Consider the following 21,102-nt stretch of genomic DNA (forward strand, 5'->3'; position numbering starts at 1 on the left):
TGTCAATTTTTCATGTATGAAAATATGAACTTTTCGTCTATTTTATTTAATAACTTTTTAAGTAAGATTTTAGAATCTTGGTTGCTTTTGATTTTTAACAAAAAATAAATCTTTCCATTTATGAAAAAATATACCTAGTGTTCCATAAAAACAATAAATTTGACGTCATTTCCTGTTCTACGAGAATCTACGAGAAGTGATAATAAATACGTGAGGTTCCCAACACATAGATCTGTTAAAATGATACCAATTTGCTCAAATAACTACAGGTTTATCTTTAAGAGTAAAAAAGTTACTGAGGTTGTATCAAATAAAAGAAACACCCTGTATGTTCTTTTGTATAATGGGAATGGGAACTAATAGAACATGGGCTGCAAAAACAACGTTAATCGTATTTTTTTTTTATTTTACTACTTATTTGTTTTAATATTTATTTCCTATTTCTGAAGAAAAAAATTAGAGAACGGGTGGGCGGGTGGGGCTTAATTTAACTTTTCTTCCAGTGTTTTTCATAAGCAAGTATTAGCCCCGCCCACCCACCCCTCTTCATTTCAGTGATTACTCTTAATATTGTTCAGCCCTATCTTAGAAAAAATGAGACAACGGGTGGGTGGGCGGGGCTAAATTTAACTTTTTTCTACAGAATCTTTCATAAGCTAGCAATAGCCCCGCCCACCCACCCTTTCTTCATTTCACTGACTACTCTTAAGATTGTTCAGTTTTATCTTAACAAGTTTTAGTCCCGCCCACCCACCCTTTTTTTCTTAGAGGATGTGTCATTTGCCAAAGTCGATGTTGTCTTAATAAATACTAGACCCGCCCACCCGCCCTCTATTTTCTTAGAGGCCATGTCATTTACCAAAGTCAATCTTATTTCAGCAGATTTTTTACAAAAAATCAATCTTTCCTTATATGAAAAAATATACCTAGTGTTCTATAAAAACAATAAAGTTGACGTTGTTTCCGGTTCTATAGGAAGTCATAATAAAACTGTGAGGTTGCCAACACATAGATCTTTTAAAATGATACCAATTTGCTCCAAGAACTACAGGTTTATCTTTAAGAATAAGAAAGTTACAAGGGTTGTATCAAATAAAAGAAACACCCTGTATATTCTTTTGTATAGTGAGAATGACAACTAATAGAACGTAGGCTGTTAAAAAAAAAACGTTAATCGAATTTTTTTTTTTTTGTTATACTACTTATTTGCTTCAACATTTATTTCTTATTTCTGAAGAAAAAAATGAGGGAACGGGTGGGTGGGCGGGGCTAACTTTAACTTCTTCCTAGAGAGTCTTTTATAGGGAAGAAATAGACCACCCACCGACCCCCTCTTCATTCCAATGATTACTCTTAATATTGTTCAGTCTTATCTTAGCAAGTTTTAGCCCCACCCACCCACCCTTTTTTTTCTTATAGAATATGTCATTTACCAAAATCAATCTTATCTTAACAAGTACTAGATCCCACCCACCCTCTATTTTCTTAGATGAGTGTCAATTTTTCAAATTACTAGATTGTCATCAATAAATATGAATGTTTCGTCTATTTTATTGAATAACTTTTTAAGTGTGATTTTAGAATATTGGTTGCTTTTGATTTTTTACAAAAAAACATGTTTCCATTTATGAAAAAATATACCGAGTGTCCCATAATAAAAATGTGAGGTTGCTATCACATTGATCTTTTAGGATGATAGAAATTTACTCAAATAACTAGAGGTTTATCTTTAAGAATAAAAAAGTTACAAGGGTTGTATCAGATAAAAGAAACATCCTGTATGTTCTTTTGTAACTAATAGAAAGGCCTTTAATCGTTTTACTACTCATTTGCTATAACACTTATTTCTTATTTTTGAAGAAAAAACAAAGAACGGGTGGGTGGGCGGGGCTAAATTTAACTTTTTCCTGCAGAATCTTTTATAAGAAGGCAATAGCCCCTCCCGCCCACCCCCACTTCATTTCAGTGATTACTCTTAATATTTACCAAAATTAGTCTTATTTTAACAAATACTCACTCCGCCCACCCGCCTTCTAATTTTTTAGGGGGTATTTAAATTGCCACAATCAGTCTTATCTTACCAAGTATTCCAGTGCATTAATCCAAGTTGATATACGTGTCCTTGTAAAAATGTCAATGACGTCATCACAAAATTATGTATAGTAAAAACTCAACTCGAAAGGGGGGAAGTTCTGTAGAAACAACTTTCGACCAATTTTTTTTAATACGCTTTTATTGTGTTGGAAATTTGTTTTCAAAAGAAATTTTTATTCGAAAAAAACAATCTCAAAAAGTAGGATCTCCATTTTTGTCTATTTGTCGTGTAATGGCGACTTTGACAAATAATAATCTCTGAAATATCGTGTAGATGGTGAAACGCTAACTAAAATTTGATTATTCCCACCAATTATCGATGACGTCATCTCAAAATTTTGCGGAGTAAATCCTACTTAAGGAAACTCACTAGAGTTAACTTATGATATTTACATGAGAAATTAATTACAAATCTTAAACCACAGAAAAATCATGTTATACCCACTTTGATTATGATTAAGATTGACCAACAAAATTTTCAGATGACGTCAGCAACTAAAATTTCGTCGATTTCGCTCCAAAAAGCCCCGTTTGGGTGTAATCGCCGATTTGATAAAACTTTAAATGAAACCGGAGTAACGACTGTGTAAAATTTATGGTCGTGTAACTAAAACGTCCTTTACCCAGTTACCAACGAATGTAAAACACTTAATTGTTTCCATTTTCAGCCCCCAGATCGTCATCCCCACCAACCACCAGCCCGCCACCGCGACGATAATGCCCACCGCCCAGCCCGTCCTCCTCAACCAGATGCCGCTCCTCACCACCCCCAGCGTCCAGTTCATCCTGCGCCCTCAAACCGCCACCAAGATCCCCGCCCAGATGCCCACCGCCGCCCCGCAGGGCCTCATCCTCCAGCCCAGCGGCCAGCCCCTCCTCCAGATCCCCCGCTCCCAGCCCATGGTCCGCGTCCTCACCAACGGCGTCCAGCTGGCGCCGTCCACCACCACCGCCTACGTCACGGCGCAGATGACCAACCCGCCCGCGCCCATCACCACCCAGAACGTCATCGTCAACCCCAGTCCCCAGACCTCGCCCCAGCCGAAGAAGAAGCCCAAGAACAAGGTGAAGAAGAAGCTCGACTTGGCCAACTTGATGAAGCTGTCGGGCATCGGGGACGAGGACGACATCCAGTTCGAGAGCGACGCGAGTCAGAGCGAGAGCGAGCCGACGAACCCGCCGGAGAAGAAGATGGGGAACGTGCAGATCGGGGCGGTGGCGCCGCCGCCGCCCCCGGTGGTGCAGGTGCTCAACCAGAACTTCCAGGGCGGGATGATCTCGAACAGCTCGCCGCAGCAGGGGATCCCGTTCAACCCCTTCATCGCGCCGAACTTCACGATCAACAACGGGCTGATGGTGCAGCGGAGCGGCGGGTTCAAGCTGACGATGGGGGAGGACGGGCGGCTGGTGCTGCAGCACGATCCGACCTTGAACCAGGACCTGCAGTCGCAGCTGATCCTGCAGAGCATCTTCGGGCTGAACGGGGGGCTGGTGCTGCAGCCGTCGATGGACCAGCAGACGGTCCAGCAGACCATCCAGCAGCAGACGGTGCAGACGATCCAGCAGCAGACGGTGCAGTCGCAGACGATCCAGACGGTGCAGCAGCAGACGATGCAGCCGCAGCACGCGCTCCAGCAGCAGACGGTGCAGCAGACGATCCAGCACCAGACGGTCCAGTCGCAGCCGCTGATGCAGCAACCGATGCAGATCATCCAACCGCAACCGATGCACTCGCTGCACAGTCTCCAGTCGCAAATCCAAGGCCAACTCCAAAGTTTGCTCCAGCACCAAAACCAAGCGGTGCAAACCCACCAGATACCTCCGCAGTCCCCCACGTTCCAGCCGCAGCCGCCGCAAAACCAACCCGTGCTGAAGGTGCAGCCGTTCCAAAAAACACAACCACCGGTGCAAACCGTGCACCCCCAACCAATCGTCCCGCAACAACCACCCCAGGAGCCGCCCCCGAACCAGCCGACCTCCTACGTGGTCAACTTGACGCCCGAGCAGCTCGAGCAGCTCAAGCGCAACGGACAGTTGACCGTGAACGGGCAGACCATCTTCATGCAGCGGCCGAACTCGAACTCGGGCGCCAACAGCAACGCCAACAACATCAAGCAGCAGCCGCCGCCCCCCGACGAGTGCAAAAAACTCTCGCCGAAGATCAAGCCCGTGAAGAAGATCCACCAGCCGCCGCCACACAAAATCCAGCAGAAAACCTTCGACGACCCCGTCAAGGAGAAGGACAAGTCGACGCTGATCACCGCGCTGCAGTCGCCGCCGAAGCACGTCTCCCCGCCGCAGAAGCAGGCGATCGTGCAGCCGTCGATCAAGGAGAAGAGCCCGCCGAAGCTGCCGCCGCAGCCGTCGCCGAAGCCGAACGACTCGAACGGCACGAACCAGGACGTGGAGAAGCTGCTGGGACAGCTGCTGGAGGAGTCGGGGAACATTAACATAATAACGTCGTCGACGGCGCCGAATATCACGAACAAGAACCAGAGGATACACACGATCCAGCTGACGCCGCAGAAGCAGGAGCACCTGAAGAACATCCAGATGCAGATACAGACGCTGTCGCAGAATCTGACGTCGGGGAACGCGGAGATCCAGGCGGCGCTGAAGATGCTGTTCGCCGAACAACAGAAGATACTGGCGACGGGGAAGCTGCTGCCCCCGGATAAAGTCTATTACCATAATAATCATCTGACGATTATTAATCCGTCCAGTTTGAATTTGGGTGGGGGGCAACAGCAGCAGCCGACGAGTAAGAGCGAAGCGGCGGGGCCGCAGCAGCAAGCGCCGCCGCCACAGGCGGGGGGGAGGATGGAGGCCGCGCCCAACCAGGTAGGGAGTGACACTAGTAATAATTAGACCCCTCTTTACTTCAATGACGTCATTTCCAAAATTTACAAAGTTCTCAATTTCCAATATTTAGTTTTTTTCAAAGTTTTCATTATATACTTTTTCGTTTTTTCACTTTTGCAATTAAAAAATTGAAAAATCGAAATACTAAAAAATCCAAAAATAGTAAAATCGGAAAACTATGGAATCGACAAAATTGTAAAGTCGAAAAACTACAACATTAAAAGATCGAAAATTGAAAACTCCAATAATTTTAAAATCCAGTAATTGAAAAAATTAAAAATTCTAAAAAAGTAAAATTGAAAATGTGGAACATTTTTTAAATTATCATTATTAAAATGAAAATTAGAAAAACTTCAAATGAAAAATTGAAGAAACGAAAAACTGAAAAATCCAGAAATTGGAAAATTTTATATTGAAAAAAAGAAACAAAATCAAAGCATTGAAAAACCGAAACATAAAAAAAAAAAATTAAGAAATTAAAAAACCAAAACGGAAAATTACAGATTCGAAAAATTGAAAAAATTGAAATTGTAAAAATAAAGAAAGTAAATCGACAAATTACAAATCGACAGATTGAAAAAATGAGAAATTCAAAACTTGAATAAAAAATAAAAAAGTTATAAAATCCAATTAATTGAAAAATGAAAAAGTTCGAAAATCGTAAAATTGAAAAAAAAAAAATAAATTATTATGACTATATTTAAAATGGAAACTGAAACAATTGTAAACCAAAAATTGAAGAAACGAAAATTTTAAAAATCCAAAAATCGAAAAATTTTAAAAGTGAAAAATTTGGCATTGAAAAAAAGAAAAATTATGAAACCAAAACTTTGAAAAACGGACAAATTGAAAAATAAAGACAATCAAAAACCGAAACGAAAAATTGAAAAATTAAAAATCGAAAAATCGTATAATTAAAAAAATATATTTTGAAGATTATTAATATTACTACGTGTGTATTTATAATGAAAACTAAAAAAAATGCAAATAAAAAATTGAAGAAACGAAAAATTGAAAAATTATGAAACTGAAATCTCAAATTGAAAAAACGAAAATTGAAAAAATCTGAAAGTCAAAAAAATCGAAAAATTCAAAAACCGAAAAACTTCCCATTGAAAAAAAGAAAAATTATGTAATCAGAACTTTGAAAAACGGACAAATTGAAAAATCAAAAAATTTTTAAAATAAAGAAAATAAAAAACCGAAACGAAAAATGAAAAATCGAGAAATTGAAAAGTGTAATAGGTAAATAAAAAAGTTTTAAAATCCAATAACTGAAAATTCAAAAATCGTAAAATTAAAAAAATATATATTTCAACGATTATTATTATTACTACATATTTAAAGTGAAAAATCTGAAATTGAAAAAACGAAAATTTGAAAATCTAGAAGTCGAAAAATCCATAAATTTGAAAAACGGACAAATTGAAAAAATAAAAAATTAATTAAAAAAACGAAAGAAAAAATTGTAAACATAAGGAAAATGGAAAATTGAACCTAAAAATTGAAAAATTAAAAATGTAAAAATTAGAAAGTTTCATAAATAAAAAGGTTATAAAATCCAATAACTCAAAAATGAAAAAAATCAAAAATCGTAAAATTAAAAAAAAAAATTAAAAACGAAAAGTTGAAAAATTTGAAACCCGAAAAATTTCCCATTGACAAAAAAAAAAATAAAAAATATGAAATCAGAATTTTGAAAAACCAAGAAATTGAAAAAATAAAGAAAATGAAAAACCGAAACGAAAAATTGCAAATCGATAAATTAAAAAAAATGAAAAATTAATAATCGAAAAGTTGAATAAATAAACAAGTTATAAAATCCAATAACAAAAAAATTGGAAAATTAAAAAATCGCAAAATTAAAAAAAATTATTTTAAAGTTTATTATTATTACTACATATTTAAAATGAAAAAATTCTAAAATCGGAAAATTGTGAAAGAGGAATATTTTAAAAATTATTATCATTACACATTTAAAGTGAAAATTAGAAAAATTGCAAATTAAAAATTGAGAAACAAAAAATTGAAAAAAACGAAAAATTAAAAAATCGAAAAATTGAAAAAAGTTATAAAATCCAATAACCGAAAGATGAAAAAATTCAAAAATAGTTTAATAAAAAAAAATAGATTTTGAAGATTATTACTACGTATTTAAAATGAAAACTAAAAAAATTACTAAAAAATGAAAAAATTCTGAAATCGGAAAAATGAGAAAGAGGAATATTTTAAAAATTATTATCATTATTACAAATTTAAAGTGAAAATTAGAAAAATCGCCAATCAAAAATTGAGAAACAAAAAACAGAAAAATCTAAAATTGAAAAAGCGAAAAATTAAAAAATCGAAAAATTGAAAAAAGCTATAAAATCCAATAACTGAAAAATGAAAAAATTCAAAAATCGTTAAATAAAAAAATATATTTGGAAGATTATTATTATTACTACATATCTAAAATGAAAACCAAAAAATTACTAAAAAATGAACAAATTCTAAAATCGGAAAATTGAGAAAGAGGAATATTTTAAAAATTATTATTACATATTTAAAGTGAAAATTAGAAAAATTTCAAATCAAAAATTGAGAAACAAAAAACTGAAAAATCTAAAATTGAAAAAACGAATAATTAAAAAAACCAAAAATTGAAAAAAGCTATAAAATCCAATAACTGAAAAATGAAAAAATTCAAAAATCGTTAAATAAAAAAAAATATATTTTGAAGATTATTATTTACTACATGTTTAAAATGCGAACAAAAAAAATTGCAAATCAAAAATTGAGAAACAAAAAACTGAAAAATCTAAAATTGAAAAAAGTTATAAAATCCAATAACTGAAAAATGAAAAAATTCAAAAATCGTTAAATAAAAAAATAAATTTTGAGAATTATTATGATTACTACATATTTAAAGTGAAAACTAAAAAAAATTGCTAAAAAATGAACAAATTCTAAAATCGGAAAATTGAGAAAGAGAAATATTTTAAAAATTATTATTACATATTTAAAGTGAAAATTAGAAAAAATTCAAATCAAAAATTGAGAAACAAAAAACTGAAAAATCTAAAATTGAAAAAACGAAAAATTAAAAAATCGAAAAATTGAAAAAAGTTATAAAATCCAATAACTGAATGAAAAAATTCAAAAATCGTTAAATAAAAAAAAAATTGATTTTGAAAATTATTACTACATGTTTAAAATGAAAACTAAAAAAATTGCAAATCAAAAATTCTAGAAACGAAAATTTTAAAAATCTAAAAGAGGAAAAATAGAAAAATTTGGAAACTGAAAATTTCCCAATGAAATCAAGAAAAAATATGAAGTCAGAACTTTGAAAAACGGACAAATTGAAAAAATAAAGAAAATGAAATGAAAAACCGAAACGAAAAATTACAAATCGAGAAATAAAGAAATGAAAATTTGAAATCGAAAAAAGAAACATGATGAAGTCAGAACCTTGAGAAAGGGACAAAATGAAAAAAAAAATAAGAAAATGAAAACCGAAAATGTAAATTGAAAAAATTGAATTTTGAAAAAACAAAATATTATAATTATAAAATCGGAACATTGAAAAATCTGGAAAAAACCTAAATGAATACATGCAAACCGAAAATTTGAAGAAATGAAAAATTGAAGAATCTAAAAATTAAAAAATTAAAAATCGAAAAATTGAAAAGTCGAATAAACGAAAAAGTTATAAAATCCAACGATTGAGAAATGAAAAAATTCTAAAATCGAAAATTGAGAAAGAGAAATATTTTCAATTTATTATTATTTTCAAAATTGCAAATCAAAAACTGAGAAACAAAAAACTCAGAACTCATGAAACCGAAAAATGTAAAATTTAAAAATCCAAAAATTAAAAAATCAAAGTTAAAAAATAAAAAAATTGAAAACAGAAAAATTGCATGTCAAAAAATTGAAAAAAGAAAAATTACAAAATTTAAAAAAAAAACGAAAAATTACAAAATTTAAAAAAAAAACGAAAAATTGATGAAATAAAAAATTGAAAAATCATGAAACTGAAATTGAAAAAACGAAAATTAAAAAATCTGAAAGTGGAAAAATCGAAAAATTTGAAAACCAAAAAATTTCCCATTGAAAAAAGAAAGATGATGAAGTCAGAACCTTGAAATAGGGACAAATTGAAAAAAAAATAAGAAAATGAAAACCAAAAAGGTAAATTGAAAAAATTGAAATTGAAAAAACAAAAAATTATAATTATAAAATCGGAACATTGAAAAATCGGGAAAAAACCTAAACGAATAAATGCAAACCGAAAATTTGAAGAAATGAAAAATGAAGAATCTAAAAGCTGAAAAATTAAAAATCGAAAAATTGAAAAGTTGAATAAATGAAAAAATTCTAACATCGGAAAATTGACAAAGGGGAATATTTTCAATTTATTATTATTTTCAAAATTGCAAATCAAAAACTGAGAAACCAGAACCTTGAAAAAGGGACAAATTGAAAAAAAAATAAGAAAATGAAAACCGAAAAGGTAAATTGAAAAAATTGAAATTGAAAATACAAAAAATTATAATTATAAAATCGGAACATTGAAAAATCGGGAAAAAACCTAAACGAATAAATGCAAACCGAAAATTTGAAGAAATGAAAAATGAAGAATCTAAAAGTTGAAAAATTAAAAATCGAAAAATTGAAAAGTTGAATAAATGAAAAAATTCTAACATCGGAAAATTGACAAAGGGGAATATTTTCAATTTATTATTATTTTCAAAATTGCAAATCAAAAACTGACAAACAAAAAACTTAAAACTCATGAAACCGAAAAATCTAAAATTTAAAAATCCAAAAATTAAAAAATCAAAGTTAAAAAATCGAAAATTTGAAAACAGAAAAATTGCTAATCAAAAAATTGAAAAATTTCACATTGAAAAAAGAAAAATTACAAAATTAAAAAAAAACGAAAAATTGATGAAATAAAAAAAATGAAAAATCCTGGAACTGGAATTGAAAAAACGAAAATGTGAAGAATCTGAAAGTGGAAAAGTCGAAAAATTTGAAAACAAAAAAATTTCCCATTGAAAAAAGAAAAATGAAGTCAGAAGCTTGAAAAAGGGACAAATTGAAAAAAAAATAAGAAAATGAAAACCGAAAAGGTAAATTGAAAAAATTGAAACTGAAAAAACAAAAAATTATAATTATAAAATCGGAACATTGAAAAATCGGGAAAAAACCTAAACGAATAAATGCAAACCGAAAATTTGAAGACATGAAAAAATGAATCTAAAAATTGAAAAATTAAAAATCGAAAAATTGAAAAGTCGAATAAACGAAAAAGTTATAAAATCCAACAATTGAAAAATGAAAAATTGTATAATCAAAGAATTGAGAAAGGTGAATATTTTAAAAATTATTATTATTATTACATCTTGAAATTGGAAACTAGAAAAATTGCAAATCAAAAATTGAGAAACAAAAAAGTGAAAAATCTGAAATTGAAAAAACGAAAAATTAAAAAATGTGAAAATTAAATCGAATACTTGAAAAAAATAAAGAAAATAAAAATTAAAACGAAAAATTCGAAATTTGGAAAACTGAAAAACTGAAAAATTTAAATGAAAAATTGTAAATTCAATTCAGAAAAGCTGCAGGAGTGTTATTTAGGCCAGTGGTTTACACTTTATAAAGTTTATCAAAAAACAAAATTTGCAAAAATTTTTTCCAATTTTTCAAAAAAGATAAGAAGAATCATGTTCCGTCGAACTAACCTTCAACCGATTTTTAACTTATCGATTGTCGCCCGTGACGTATTATTTATTATAATAAATTTCCAACTTCCACGCCGATACATCGATACCTTATCAGTTCCCTCTCGATATAATGCGCGATTTAGTTATTTTTATCGCAGACAATGCACTCGTTTCTTTACACCGTACGCAATAAAACTCCGCGACGAAACCGCCTCACTCACGTTCGCACTTCTAGGTTATATCGTCACAAGTACCTAGGATATCTGTGTCCATCCCATCGTCCGAGCATCCAGTACAACAAAACGCAACTAGTCAAATGGCGGGAGGACCCAGACTGACGGTACCGCAGGTGGTGGCGCAGCAGCAGCCGCAGCCGCCTCCGCCGCCGCCGCAGCAGCAGCAGCACCTCAAGCCGCCGCCTCAGCAACCGCAAGCACTGCCGATGCCCCCGCAACCGCCGCAACACCAACCGCCGCCGCAGCACGGACACTCGATAGCGAAGAAAGCGCATCTGTAAGAGTGTTTTTTCTGCGGCCGCGTGATGCTTAGTTTGTTTGTTTGAAGGATCGAGGCCCAGCTGAACCAAGACCAAGCGGGCGCCGTCAAACCCGACATTCACACGCCCTTCAGGGATAAGAAAGACGCTTGTATCCGCCTGATTCGCTACCACTGCATGGATCAGCCGGTTTTGTCGCAGAAGGACCTGCACAAAGCCGACGAGATTTTCGAATTGACTGCCGAACACTTCATAGCGAAGTACGCGAAAATGGTGGATAAATATAAATATTTATTAATGAAGGAGAGTATGGTGAGTACGCGTATGGATTCGGGGAGCCCGCACGCGAATTTTATGTGAAGGTTTCATTTTTATTGGATTCTAGACTTTTCATAACCCCTAGAGTACGAAAAAGTAGGTCCCTTTTCCTTTTCCGAACCTAGTACATCGATTCTATACTTCTATACTTGTGGTTTATGACTCCACCTTTATTTTCCGCTCTAGACGCTCGAATTTTTGAAAAAAAATCAAAATTCTCTAAATTGTTGCAAATGTTTTAAGCTTATCGTGATCATGGTAATTCACTAATCAAAATATGTCTGTTTGTCCGCTTCAAAAACTTGATGACGTCATCGTAAAATTTTCTGGATAAATCCTATCTGAAATTTACGAGGTTCTATCGTCTTTTTTCCACTATTTTTATAACTTTTGTCTTTAATTTATTACTTTTTATGTAACCCCCCCTTTTTGATATTTTTTTGGTGTCTTTTTTAAATCGCGTTTTTTGATTCTCCCTTTTTGCCACCCTTTTTTGTTTTTTCTTGCGGCCTTTTCTGCCTTTTCTTATGGGATTTTTCCCTTTTTCTCGTCACCTTTTTCGCTTTTTTACCTTTTCTGTTCGCCTTCATTGTATCCTTTTTTGCCTTGATAGTCGCCTTTTTTCGCTTTAATTGACGCCTTTTTTACCTTTTCGTTTTACCTTTTTTATCGCCTCATTCGACTTTTTCTTGTCATCATTTTCATTTTTTTCTTTTTCACCTTTTCCTGTCATTATATTGTCACGTTCTTATCGCCTTTTTCGCTTTTTCTTGTCGTTTTTTTCGCCTCCATCACCTTTCTCGCCATTCTTATCGCCTTTTTCGCCTTTTCTTGTCGCCTATTCATGTCGCCTTTTTCGTCTTGCTTATCGCCTTTTTCGTCTTGCTTATCGCCTTTTTCGCCTTGCTTGTCACCTCTTTTTCCTTGTTTGTCGCCTCTTTCGCCTCGGCTCTTGCTTCTTTCACCTCGATTCTTGCCTTTTTCGCTTTTAATGTCGCCTTTTTTGTCTCTAATGTCGCCTTTTTCGCCTTAATGTCGACTCTTTCGCCTTTTCTTGTCGCCTTTTTCGTTTTGACCGTCACCTCTTTCGCCTTGTTTGTCGCCTCTTTCGCCTCGACCCTTGCATCTGTCGCCTCAATTCTCGCCTTTTTCGCCTCGATTCTCGCCTTTTTCGCGTCGATTCTCGCCTTTTTCGCCTTCAATGTCGCTTTTTCGTATTTTCAGGTCGCCTTTTTGCATTTTCCGAACGCCGTTTTCGCTTTCTCTTGTCGCCTTTTTCACATTTTCTTGCCGTCTTTTTCATATTTTCTTGTCGCTTCTTTCGCATTTTCTTGTTGCCTTTTTCGCCTTTTCTTGACGCCTTTTTCGCTTATTCTTGTCGCCTTTTTCGCTTATTCTTGTCGCCTTTTTCGCCTATTCATGTCGCCTTTTTCGTCTTGCTTGTCGCCACTTTCGCCTGCTTGTCACCTCTTTTGCCTTGTTTGTCGCCTCTTTCACCTCGATTCTCGCCTTTTTCGCCTTTAATGTCGCCTATTTCGCCTCTGTGTCGCCTTTTTGGCCTCTAATGTCGCCTTTTTCGCCTTCTATGTCGCCATTTTCGTATTTACAGGTCGCCTTTTTGCATTTTCCGGGCGCCGTTTTCGCATTTTCTTGTCACTTTTTTCATCTTTTCGTGTCGCCTTTTTAGCTAGTCTTTTCTTTTCGCCTATTTAGCCTTTTCGTTTCTTACGCCTTTTTAGCCTTTTCGTGTCATCTTTTTAACCCTTTGTGTCGCCTTTTCTTGTCGCCTCTTTCTCCTTTTCTTGTCGCCTCTTCCGCTTTTTCTTGTCGCCTCTTCCGCTTTTTCTTGTCGCCTCTTTCGCTTTTTCTTGTCACCTCTTTCGCTTTTACTTATCGCCTTTTTCGTCCTTGTTGCGTTTTTTGATTTTTTTGTCACTCTTTATGTCTTTCACTTTTGTTGACGCATTTTTGGCCTTTTCTTTTCATCTTTTTCTGTCGCCTATTCGGCTTTTTTTTTAGCTTTTTTTTTCACCCTCATCCGTCTTTTTTGTCGGATTTTTATTTTTTTTCTTTCACCTTTTCCTGTCGCCATATTCGCATTTTCTTATCACCTTTTTCGTGTTCTTTTCGCCTTCTTTTTGTCACTTTTTTTTTGCCTTATTTTTTCGTCTTTCGCCCTTTTCGCCTTATTTTTGCCGCCTTTTTCGCCCTGTTTTTTTTTTCATCTTTTTCACCTTGTTTTGTCGCCGTTTTGCATTTTCCAGACACCGTTGTCGCATTTTCTTGTCGCGTTTTTTTGTCGCCTCTCTCGCCTTTTCTTGTCGCCTCTCGCCTTCTCTTGTAGCCTCTTTCGCCCTTTCTTGTTGCCACTTTTGCCTTTTATTGTAGCCTCTTGCGCGTTTTCTTGTCGCCTCTTTCGCTTTTTCTTGTCACCTCTTTCGTCCTTGTCACGATTTCTTGTTGCGTTATTTGACCTTTTTGTCATTCTTTTATGTCTTTCACTTTTGTTGACGCATTTGTGGCCTTTTCTTTTCATCTTTTTCTGTCGCCTATTCGGCTTTTTTTACCTTTTTTTTCACCCTTTGTTGCCTCATCCGTCTTTTTTTGTCAGATTTTTACTTTTTTCTTTCACCTTTTCCTGTCGCCATATTCGCATTTTCTTATCACCTTTTTGTCTTCCTTTTCGCCTTCTTTTTGTCACATTTTTTTGCCTTATTTTTTCGTCTTTTTCGCCCTTTTCGCCTTATTTTTGCCGCCTTTTTCGCCCTGTTTTTTTTTTCATCTTTTTCACCTTGTTTTTGTCGCCTTTTTACATTTTCCGGACACCGTTTTCGCATTTTCTTGTCGCGTTTTTTTGTCGCCTCTCTCGCCTTTTCTTGTCGCCTCTCGCCTTCTCTTGTAGCCTCTTTCGCCCTTTCTTGTTGCCTCTTTTGCCTTTTATTGTAGCCTCTTTCGCGTTTTCTTGTCGCCTCTTTCGCTTTTTCTTGTCACCTCTTTTGTCCTTGTCACGATTTCTTGTTGCGTTCTTTGACGTTTTTGTCACTCTTTTATGTCTTTTCGCTTTTATTGACGAATTTTTGGCCTTTTCTTTTCACCTTTTTCTGTCGCCTATTTCGCTTTTTTTTTTACCTTTTTTTCGCCTTTCTTATTGTCTCATCCCGTCTTTTTCTGTCGTATTTTTCATTTTTTTTCTTTCACTTTTTCCTACGCCATTTTGGCATTTTCTTATCGCCTTTTTCGTCTTCCTTTTCGCCTTCTGTTTGTCACTTTTTTTTGCCTTGTTTTTTCGTCTTTTTCGATTGGTTTTTATCGCCTTTTTCACCTTGTTTTTGTCGCCTTTTGCATTTTCCCGACACAGTTTTCACATTTTCTTGTCGCTTCTTTCGCCTTTTCTTGTCGCCTCTTTCTACTTCTCTTGTCGCCTTTTTCGCCCTTTCTTGTTGCCTGTTTTGCCTTTTCTTGTAGCCTCTTTCGCTTTTTCTTGTCGCCTCTTTCGCCTTTTTCGTCCTTGTCACCTTTTCTTGTTGCGTTATTTAACCTTTTTGTCACTCGTTTTATATTTTTTTCGCTTTTAATAACTCATTTTTGGCCTTTTCTTCTCACCTTTTTCTGTCGCCTATTTCGTTTTTTTTAATCTTTTTCCACTTTTCTTATTGCCTCATCTGTCTTTTTTTGTCGTATTTTTCATTTTTTCTTTCACCTTTTCCTGTCGCCATATTGGCATTTTCTTATCGCCTTTTTCGTCTTCCTTTTCGCCTTCTTTTTGACACATTTTTTTGCCTTGTTTTTTCGTCTTTTTCGCTTTGTTTTTGCCGCCTTTTTCGCCCTATTTTTTCGTCTTTTTCGCCTGGTTTTTATCGCCTTTTTCACCTTGTTTTTGTCGCCTTTTTTGCATTTTCCGGACACCGTTTGCGCATTTTCTTGTCGCCCTTTTCGCATTTTCTTGTCGCCCTTTTCGCCCTTTCTTGTCGCCTCTTTCGTCCTTTCTTGTCGCCTCTTTCGCCTTCTCTTGTCGCTTCTTTCGCCTTCTCTTGTCGCCTCTTTCGCCTTTTCTTGTCGCCTCTTTCGCCCTCTCTTGTCGCCTCTTTCGCCTTTTCTGGTCGCCTCTTTCGCCTCTTCTTGTCGCCTTTTTCGCCTTTAATGTTGCCTTTTTCGCCTTATTTATCGGCTATTTCACATTTATTGTCGCCTTTTTCGCCCTTATCACCTTTTTTTGTTCCGTTTTTCGTCCTTTTTATCACCATTTTGTCATTTTTCGCTTTCTTGACGCCTTTTTTCGCTTTCTTGACGCCTTTTTTGCTTTCATTGTCGCTTCTTTCGCCTTGATTGAAGCCTGTTTCGCCTTTTTTTGTCGCCTCTTTCGCCCTTTCTTATCGCCTCTTTCGCCCTTTCTCGTCGCCTCTTTCGCCCTTTCTCGTCGCCTCTTTCGCCCTTTCTCGTCGCCTCTTTCGCCCTTTCTCGTCGCCTCTTTCGCCCTTTCTGGCCGCCTCTTTCGCCCTTTCTGGTCGCCTCTTTCGCTCTTTGTCGTCGCCTCTTTCGCCCTTTCTCGTCGCCTCTTTCGCCATTTCCTGTCGCCTCTTTCGCCTTCTCTTGTCGCCTCTTTCGCCTGCTCTTGTCGGCTTTTTCGCCTTTAATGTTGCCTTTTTCGCCTTATTTATCGGCTATTTCACCTTTATTGGCGCCTTTTTCACCCTTATAACCTTTTCTTGTGCCGTTTTTCGTCCTTTTTGTCACCATTTTGTCATTTTTCGCTTTCTTGACGCCTTTTTTGCTTTCATTGTCGCCTCTTTCGCCTTGATTGTCGCTTTTTTCGTCGTGATTGAAGCTTCTTTCGCCTTTTCTTGTCGCCTCTTTCGCCTTTTCTTGTCGCCTCTTTCGGCTTTTCTTGTCGCCTTTTTCGCATTTTCTTGTCGCCTCTTTCGCCTTTTCTTGTCATCTCTTTCGCCTTCTCTTGCCGCCTCTTTCGCCCTCTTGCCGCCTCTTTCGCCCTCTTGCCGCCTCTTTCGCCCTCTTGCCGCCTCTTTCGCCTTTTCTTGTCGCCTCTTTCGCTTTTCTTGTCCCCTCTTTCTGCTTTTCTTGTCGCCTTTTTCGCCTTTAATGTGCGTCTTTTGCCTTTAATGTCGCATTTTTCACTTTTATTGTAGTCATTTTCGTCCTTATCACCTTTTTTTTGTAGCGTTTTTCGTCCTTTTTGTCACCGTTTTGTCATTTTTCGCTTTCTTGACGCCTTCTTTGATTTCATTGACGCCCTTTTCGCCTTCATTGACGCGATTTTCGCCTTCATTGACGCCTTTTTTACCTTCATTGACACCTTTTTCGCCTTCATTGACGCCTTTTTTACCTTCATTGACGCCTTTTTCGCCTTCATTGACGCCTTTTTCGCCTTGATTGACGCGTTTTTCGCCTTGATCGACGCTTTTTTCGCCTTGGCCGTCGCATTTTTCGTGTGGGACGTCGCCTCATTCGCTTCTTTCACCACGATTGGCGCCTCTTTCGCCTCTAATGTACATTTTTCGCTTTGATTGAAGCCTTTTTCGCCTTGGTTGTCGCATTTTTCGTCTTGACCGTCACCTTTTTCGCCTTCGTTATCGCCTCTTTCATCTTGATTGTCGCCTCTTTCGCCTTGATTGTCGCCTCTTTCACCTTGATTGTCGCCTCTTTCGCCTCTAATGTACATTTTTCGCTTTGATTGAAGCCTTTTTCGCCTTGGTTGTCGCATTTTTCGTCTTGACCGTAACCTTTTTCGCCTTCGTTATCGCCTCTTTCATCTTGATTGCCACCTCTTTCGCCTTGATTGTCGCCTCTTTCGCCTTGATTGTCGCCTCTTTCGCCTTGATGATCACTTCTTTCGCCTTTAATGTCGTCTTTTACGACTTTAATGCCGCCTTTTACGTCATGATTGAAGCCTTTTTAGCATAATTTTCCCCTCATTCGTCCTCGATGTGCCTCATTCGTCCTCGATGTGCCTCATTCACCCTTGATGTGCCTCATTCGTCCTTGATGTGCCTCATTCGTCCTTGATGTGCCCCATTCGTCCTTGATGTGCCCCATTCGTCCTTGATGTGCCTCATTCGTCCTTGATGTGCCTCTCTCGTCCTCTTTTTTTTATTGATTAACGTTACCCAACAGGCCGGGGGCCCAATTACAGGGTAACGGGGGACATACACGACATCCAGAGCAGGGCGAGAATCGAACCCACGATCCAAGGTGTCGTCCTTGATGTGCTTCTTTCGTTTTTGATGTGCCTTTTTCGTCCTTGATGTGCCTCTTTCGTCCTTGATGTGCCTCTTTCGCCTATAATGTCGCTTTTTCGTTTTTAATGTCCTTTTTTCCCTATAATGTCACTTTTGCGTCTTTATTGTCGCTTCTTTCTCTTTTATCACCCCATTCGCTTTTCTTTCGGCATCTTTCAACTTTAATGTGCCTCTTTCGTCTTTAATGTGCCCTTTCGTCTTTAAGGTGCCCCTTTCGCCTTTAATGTGCCTCTTTCGCTTTTAATTTGCCTCTATCGTCTTTAATATATCCCTTTCACCTTTAATGTTCCTCTTTCGCTTTTAATTTGCCTCTTTCGTTTCGATTGTCGCCTCTTTCGCTTCAATTGTCCCCTCTTTCGCCACGATCGAAGCGTTTTTTGCCTTGATCTACGCCTTTTCTTGTTTTGCATGTTCCCCCTGTTCTTCGTCCCCTTTTCCTCTTTTCTTGTTGCCTTTTCCCCCCTTTTTTATGGACTTTTTACCCATTTCTTCTCACATTTTTCGCTTTTTTCACCTTTTTCAATCGCCTTTTTGGCCTCTTGTTCTGCCTTTTCTCTCTTTTCTTGGTGCTTTTCCCCCTTTTCTTGTTGCCTTTAAACGAATTTTTTTGTGACTGTAGATTAAAATAAAAAAAAAATGAAAATTTCCGTAAAATTCGCTCGGGCTCCCGCCGCCGCCCCTCCACCCCTCGCAGATCTAAACCGGCCGTTTGCAGAGACCCGTGCAGACTTCCGAACTCATGATGCTAGACCGCATGTACCTGTCCGAGGAGCGCCAGTCGATGATGCGCCTGCGCCAGGAGGCCGAGGAGGCGGCGCAAGTAATGGAGCTGCAACCGCCGGCGCCTCCCGCGGCCGCCGAGGCGCCGCCCCCCGGCCAGCCGGAGGACTACGACGAGTGGGCGTGCATCCAGCGCGAGCTCGGCTGCCTGCCGCAGCAGGACGAGGCCCCGCCCCCCCGGCAGGCGCAGGCCGCGCCCCCCGGCCCGCCCATGGTCGCGAACGCGCACGCCCACCTCCAGCCGCCGAAGCGGACCGCCAGCAGCGACTCGCGCCTCGAGACTCTGAAGAGGTTTCGCGTCGACAAACACAATAAGAGAAGTAGTGAAGGTGTACATAATAATAGTGTTTTAAATAATAACAGTAGTGTACAAAGTGTCAGTAGTGGGATTAATACTCATCATCACCCGAACAGTTTCGAACAGCAAGGCCAGGGCGACTCGTACGAGAACGAGGTCGAGAACAACAGCATCGACGAGCAGGTCCAGTCCGCCATCGACTCGATCCTGAACCTCCAGCAGAACACGGCCTTGGCGGACCTGGACAGCATTCTTTCATGACGATATGTATAATTTCAAGGCCTGGCTGCGCACAGCACTTTTTCTCTCCATTGTGATCATTATTACTTTTTAAAAGTCATTTATTTTTACATATTGAAAATGAAAAATGGAAACAATAACGATTCACAGCTCAAATACGGCATCTAAGTGCTCGGGCGGGGTCACGTGGGGCATCGCCGCCTCTGCGACGGGGTGTACCTCGGCCGCACGCCCGCGACCCGCACATTACTTCTGTGATCAACTGTACATTTTAATTTTTGCGTTTTTTGTTTTTTGACGATTCCTCGAACTAATGCCGTCGCGGAATTGATGACGTCAGGGATGCGCACGTGACCACCGACGCGTCCGATGTTGTGACGGTGCGTCGATTTTTTTTCACAGTGTACCACAATTGTGTCATATCACTGTTGCAATAATTTATTGATTTTAACTTATTATAAGGCAGCTGTACGATTTTAATGGCGATTCGATGTCGAGCAATAATTTTATTTATGTGGTTTTAACTCACATGATTGTAGCACACTGGAAAAAAGTTTAATATTTTATTGTAAATAATTTAATTTATGTGTACTTAGTTTACTTCATTTTATAAGGTTTTATTATTATTAAGACTGACTTTAAGAAATTTTGGTTCCTAAACGGAAGAAGTATTTCAAATAAAATTGAATTGTTTCATACTGGGGAGTTTCATTATTGGAGCGGTGACTCATGGGGAATTGGGAATGGGATGACTTGAGGGGGTTTCGGGTCGACGAACCTGTTGCGCAACGTCAGGGGTTTTTTTCGTTACGTTACGTCTATAGAAATTAATTGCTTAGTGGAATTTTACAAGCAATTTAGTGGATTACTGCGTTTGGTGATTCTGAAGCGCTAATTTCTCATGTTTGAGGGTCTTTTCCATTGAAAATTTAAGAAGTTTAAATAGGTTGAATCGCTCAAAAAACCTGAGCAGGCAAAATTGTTAGTTAAAAAGTATGCTGCTGTGTATAATTGGTTGCATAACTTCGCTTAAGATTTGGGTGTGTTTTTTTTATTTTAAAGTGATAAAACTGATGCGCATTTGGCAAAAACGATAAACAAATATTTTTTCCTAACCACTGTTGTTTTTTCAAAACAAATTTTTTTTTTAAATTCGAATTTTCAAAGGCCGACTCTGGAAAAACTGTTGGAACTATCAAAGAAACGAGACCGGAAGAGAGTTCTAGAGCTCTAAATCTACAAGAAAATGTGTTTAGTTCAGTTTCAAAAATGTCAAAAATTGGCCGAAATTTGAAGAATGGGGGACCATTGGAAAAATTTCACTTTTTAAAAAGTCGTCTAAAAATTCTGAAAAAATTCAGGGACGTAGATCTCGACGTGCTGATTCCAAAAATATAGGGTGTTGATGGTCACGAAGCAACATTTTCGAAAGAATCGGCACGAAATGCGAATTAGTGAGAATTTCTAAAAATCTCGATATTTCGACGGGCGATTCCGGAAAAACGGTTGGAGTTATCAAAGAAACGAAACCGGAAGTGAGTTCTAGAGCTCGAAATCTACAAGAAAATGTGTTTAGTTAAGTTTCGAAAATGTCAAAAATTGGCCGAAATTTGAAGAAGTGGGGACCATTGGAAAAATTTCACTTTTAAAAAAGTGGTCTAAAAATTCTGAAAAAATTCAGGGACGTAGATCTCGACGTGCTGATTCCAAAAATATAGGGTGTTGATGGTCACGAAGCAACATTTTCGAAAGATTCGGCACGAAATGCGAATTTGTGAGAATTTCTAAAAATCTCGATATTTCGACGGTCGATTCCGGAAAAACTGTTGGAGTTATCAAAGAAACGAATCCGGAAGTGAGTTCTGAGCTCGAAATCTACAAGAAAATGCGTTTAGTTAAGTTTCGAAAATGTCAAAAATTAGCCGAAATTTGGAGGAGGGACCATTGGAAAAATTTCACTTTTTAAATGTCGTCTAAAAATTCTGAAAAAATTCAGGGACGTAGATCTCGACGTGCTGATTCCAAAAATATAGAGTGTTGATGGTC

At 37.4% G+C, this 21,102-nt stretch overlaps 2 protein-coding genes and 1 pseudogene across 4 annotated transcripts in view; 1 reads left to right on the plus strand and 2 right to left on the minus strand.

Moving 5' to 3' along the window:
* The window catches only part of LOC135140703 (BRD4-interacting chromatin-remodeling complex-associated protein-like), a 30,009-nt gene extending 10,292 nt beyond the window's left edge, over positions 1-19,717 (plus strand). For all 3 annotated transcript variants that reach the window (XM_064071356.1, XM_064071355.1, XM_064071354.1), the window contains exons 3-6: positions 2,763-4,935; positions 10,906-11,183; positions 11,235-11,478; positions 18,454-19,717. In XM_064071356.1, the coding sequence (XP_063927426.1) occupies positions 2,763-4,935; positions 10,906-11,183; positions 11,235-11,478; positions 18,454-19,077 (3,319 nt within the window). In that variant the 3' untranslated portion in view covers positions 19,078-19,717. The remainder of the gene's footprint in view (positions 1-2,762; positions 4,936-10,905; positions 11,184-11,234; positions 11,479-18,453) is intronic.
* Positions 11,937-15,728, minus strand: LOC135140643 (axoneme-associated protein mst101(2)-like). The gene is made up of 7 exons (XM_064071281.1): positions 15,692-15,728; positions 15,355-15,640; positions 14,807-15,004; positions 13,681-13,860; positions 12,935-13,034; positions 12,392-12,680; positions 11,937-12,210 (listed from the first exon to the last, which is right to left on the minus strand). The coding sequence occupies exons 1-7, from the start codon at positions 15,726-15,728 to the stop codon at positions 12,113-12,115; spliced, it is 1,188 nt and encodes a 395-aa protein (XP_063927351.1). The 3' UTR covers positions 11,937-12,112.
* Positions 15,733-17,535, minus strand: LOC135140278 (axoneme-associated protein mst101(2)-like; annotated as a pseudogene).
* Positions 19,718-21,102: the final 1,385 nt, after the last annotated feature.

Source organism: Zophobas morio, unplaced genomic scaffold (genome assembly GCF_036711695.1).
Source record: "Zophobas morio isolate AGI-343-1 ecotype UQ-CSIRO unplaced genomic scaffold, CSIRO_AGI_Zmor_V1 ptg000040l, whole genome shotgun sequence".
NCBI classification, from domain to species: Eukaryota; Metazoa; Arthropoda; class Insecta; order Coleoptera; family Tenebrionidae; genus Zophobas; species Zophobas morio.

Coding starts and splice junctions, on each gene's coding strand:
- LOC135140643 (XM_064071281.1), bottom strand. CDS start 15,728: ATGGTGATAAAAAGGACGAAAAACGGAACAAAAAAAG. Junction 13,861..14,806: donor CAAAAGGCGACAAAAACAAG/GTGAAAAAGGCG, acceptor CTACAATAAAAG/GCAAAAGTGGCAACAAGAAA. Junction 12,681..12,934: donor GAGGTGACAAGCAGGCGAAA/GTGGCGACAAGC, acceptor GCGACATTGAAG/GCGAAAAAGGCGAGAATCGA.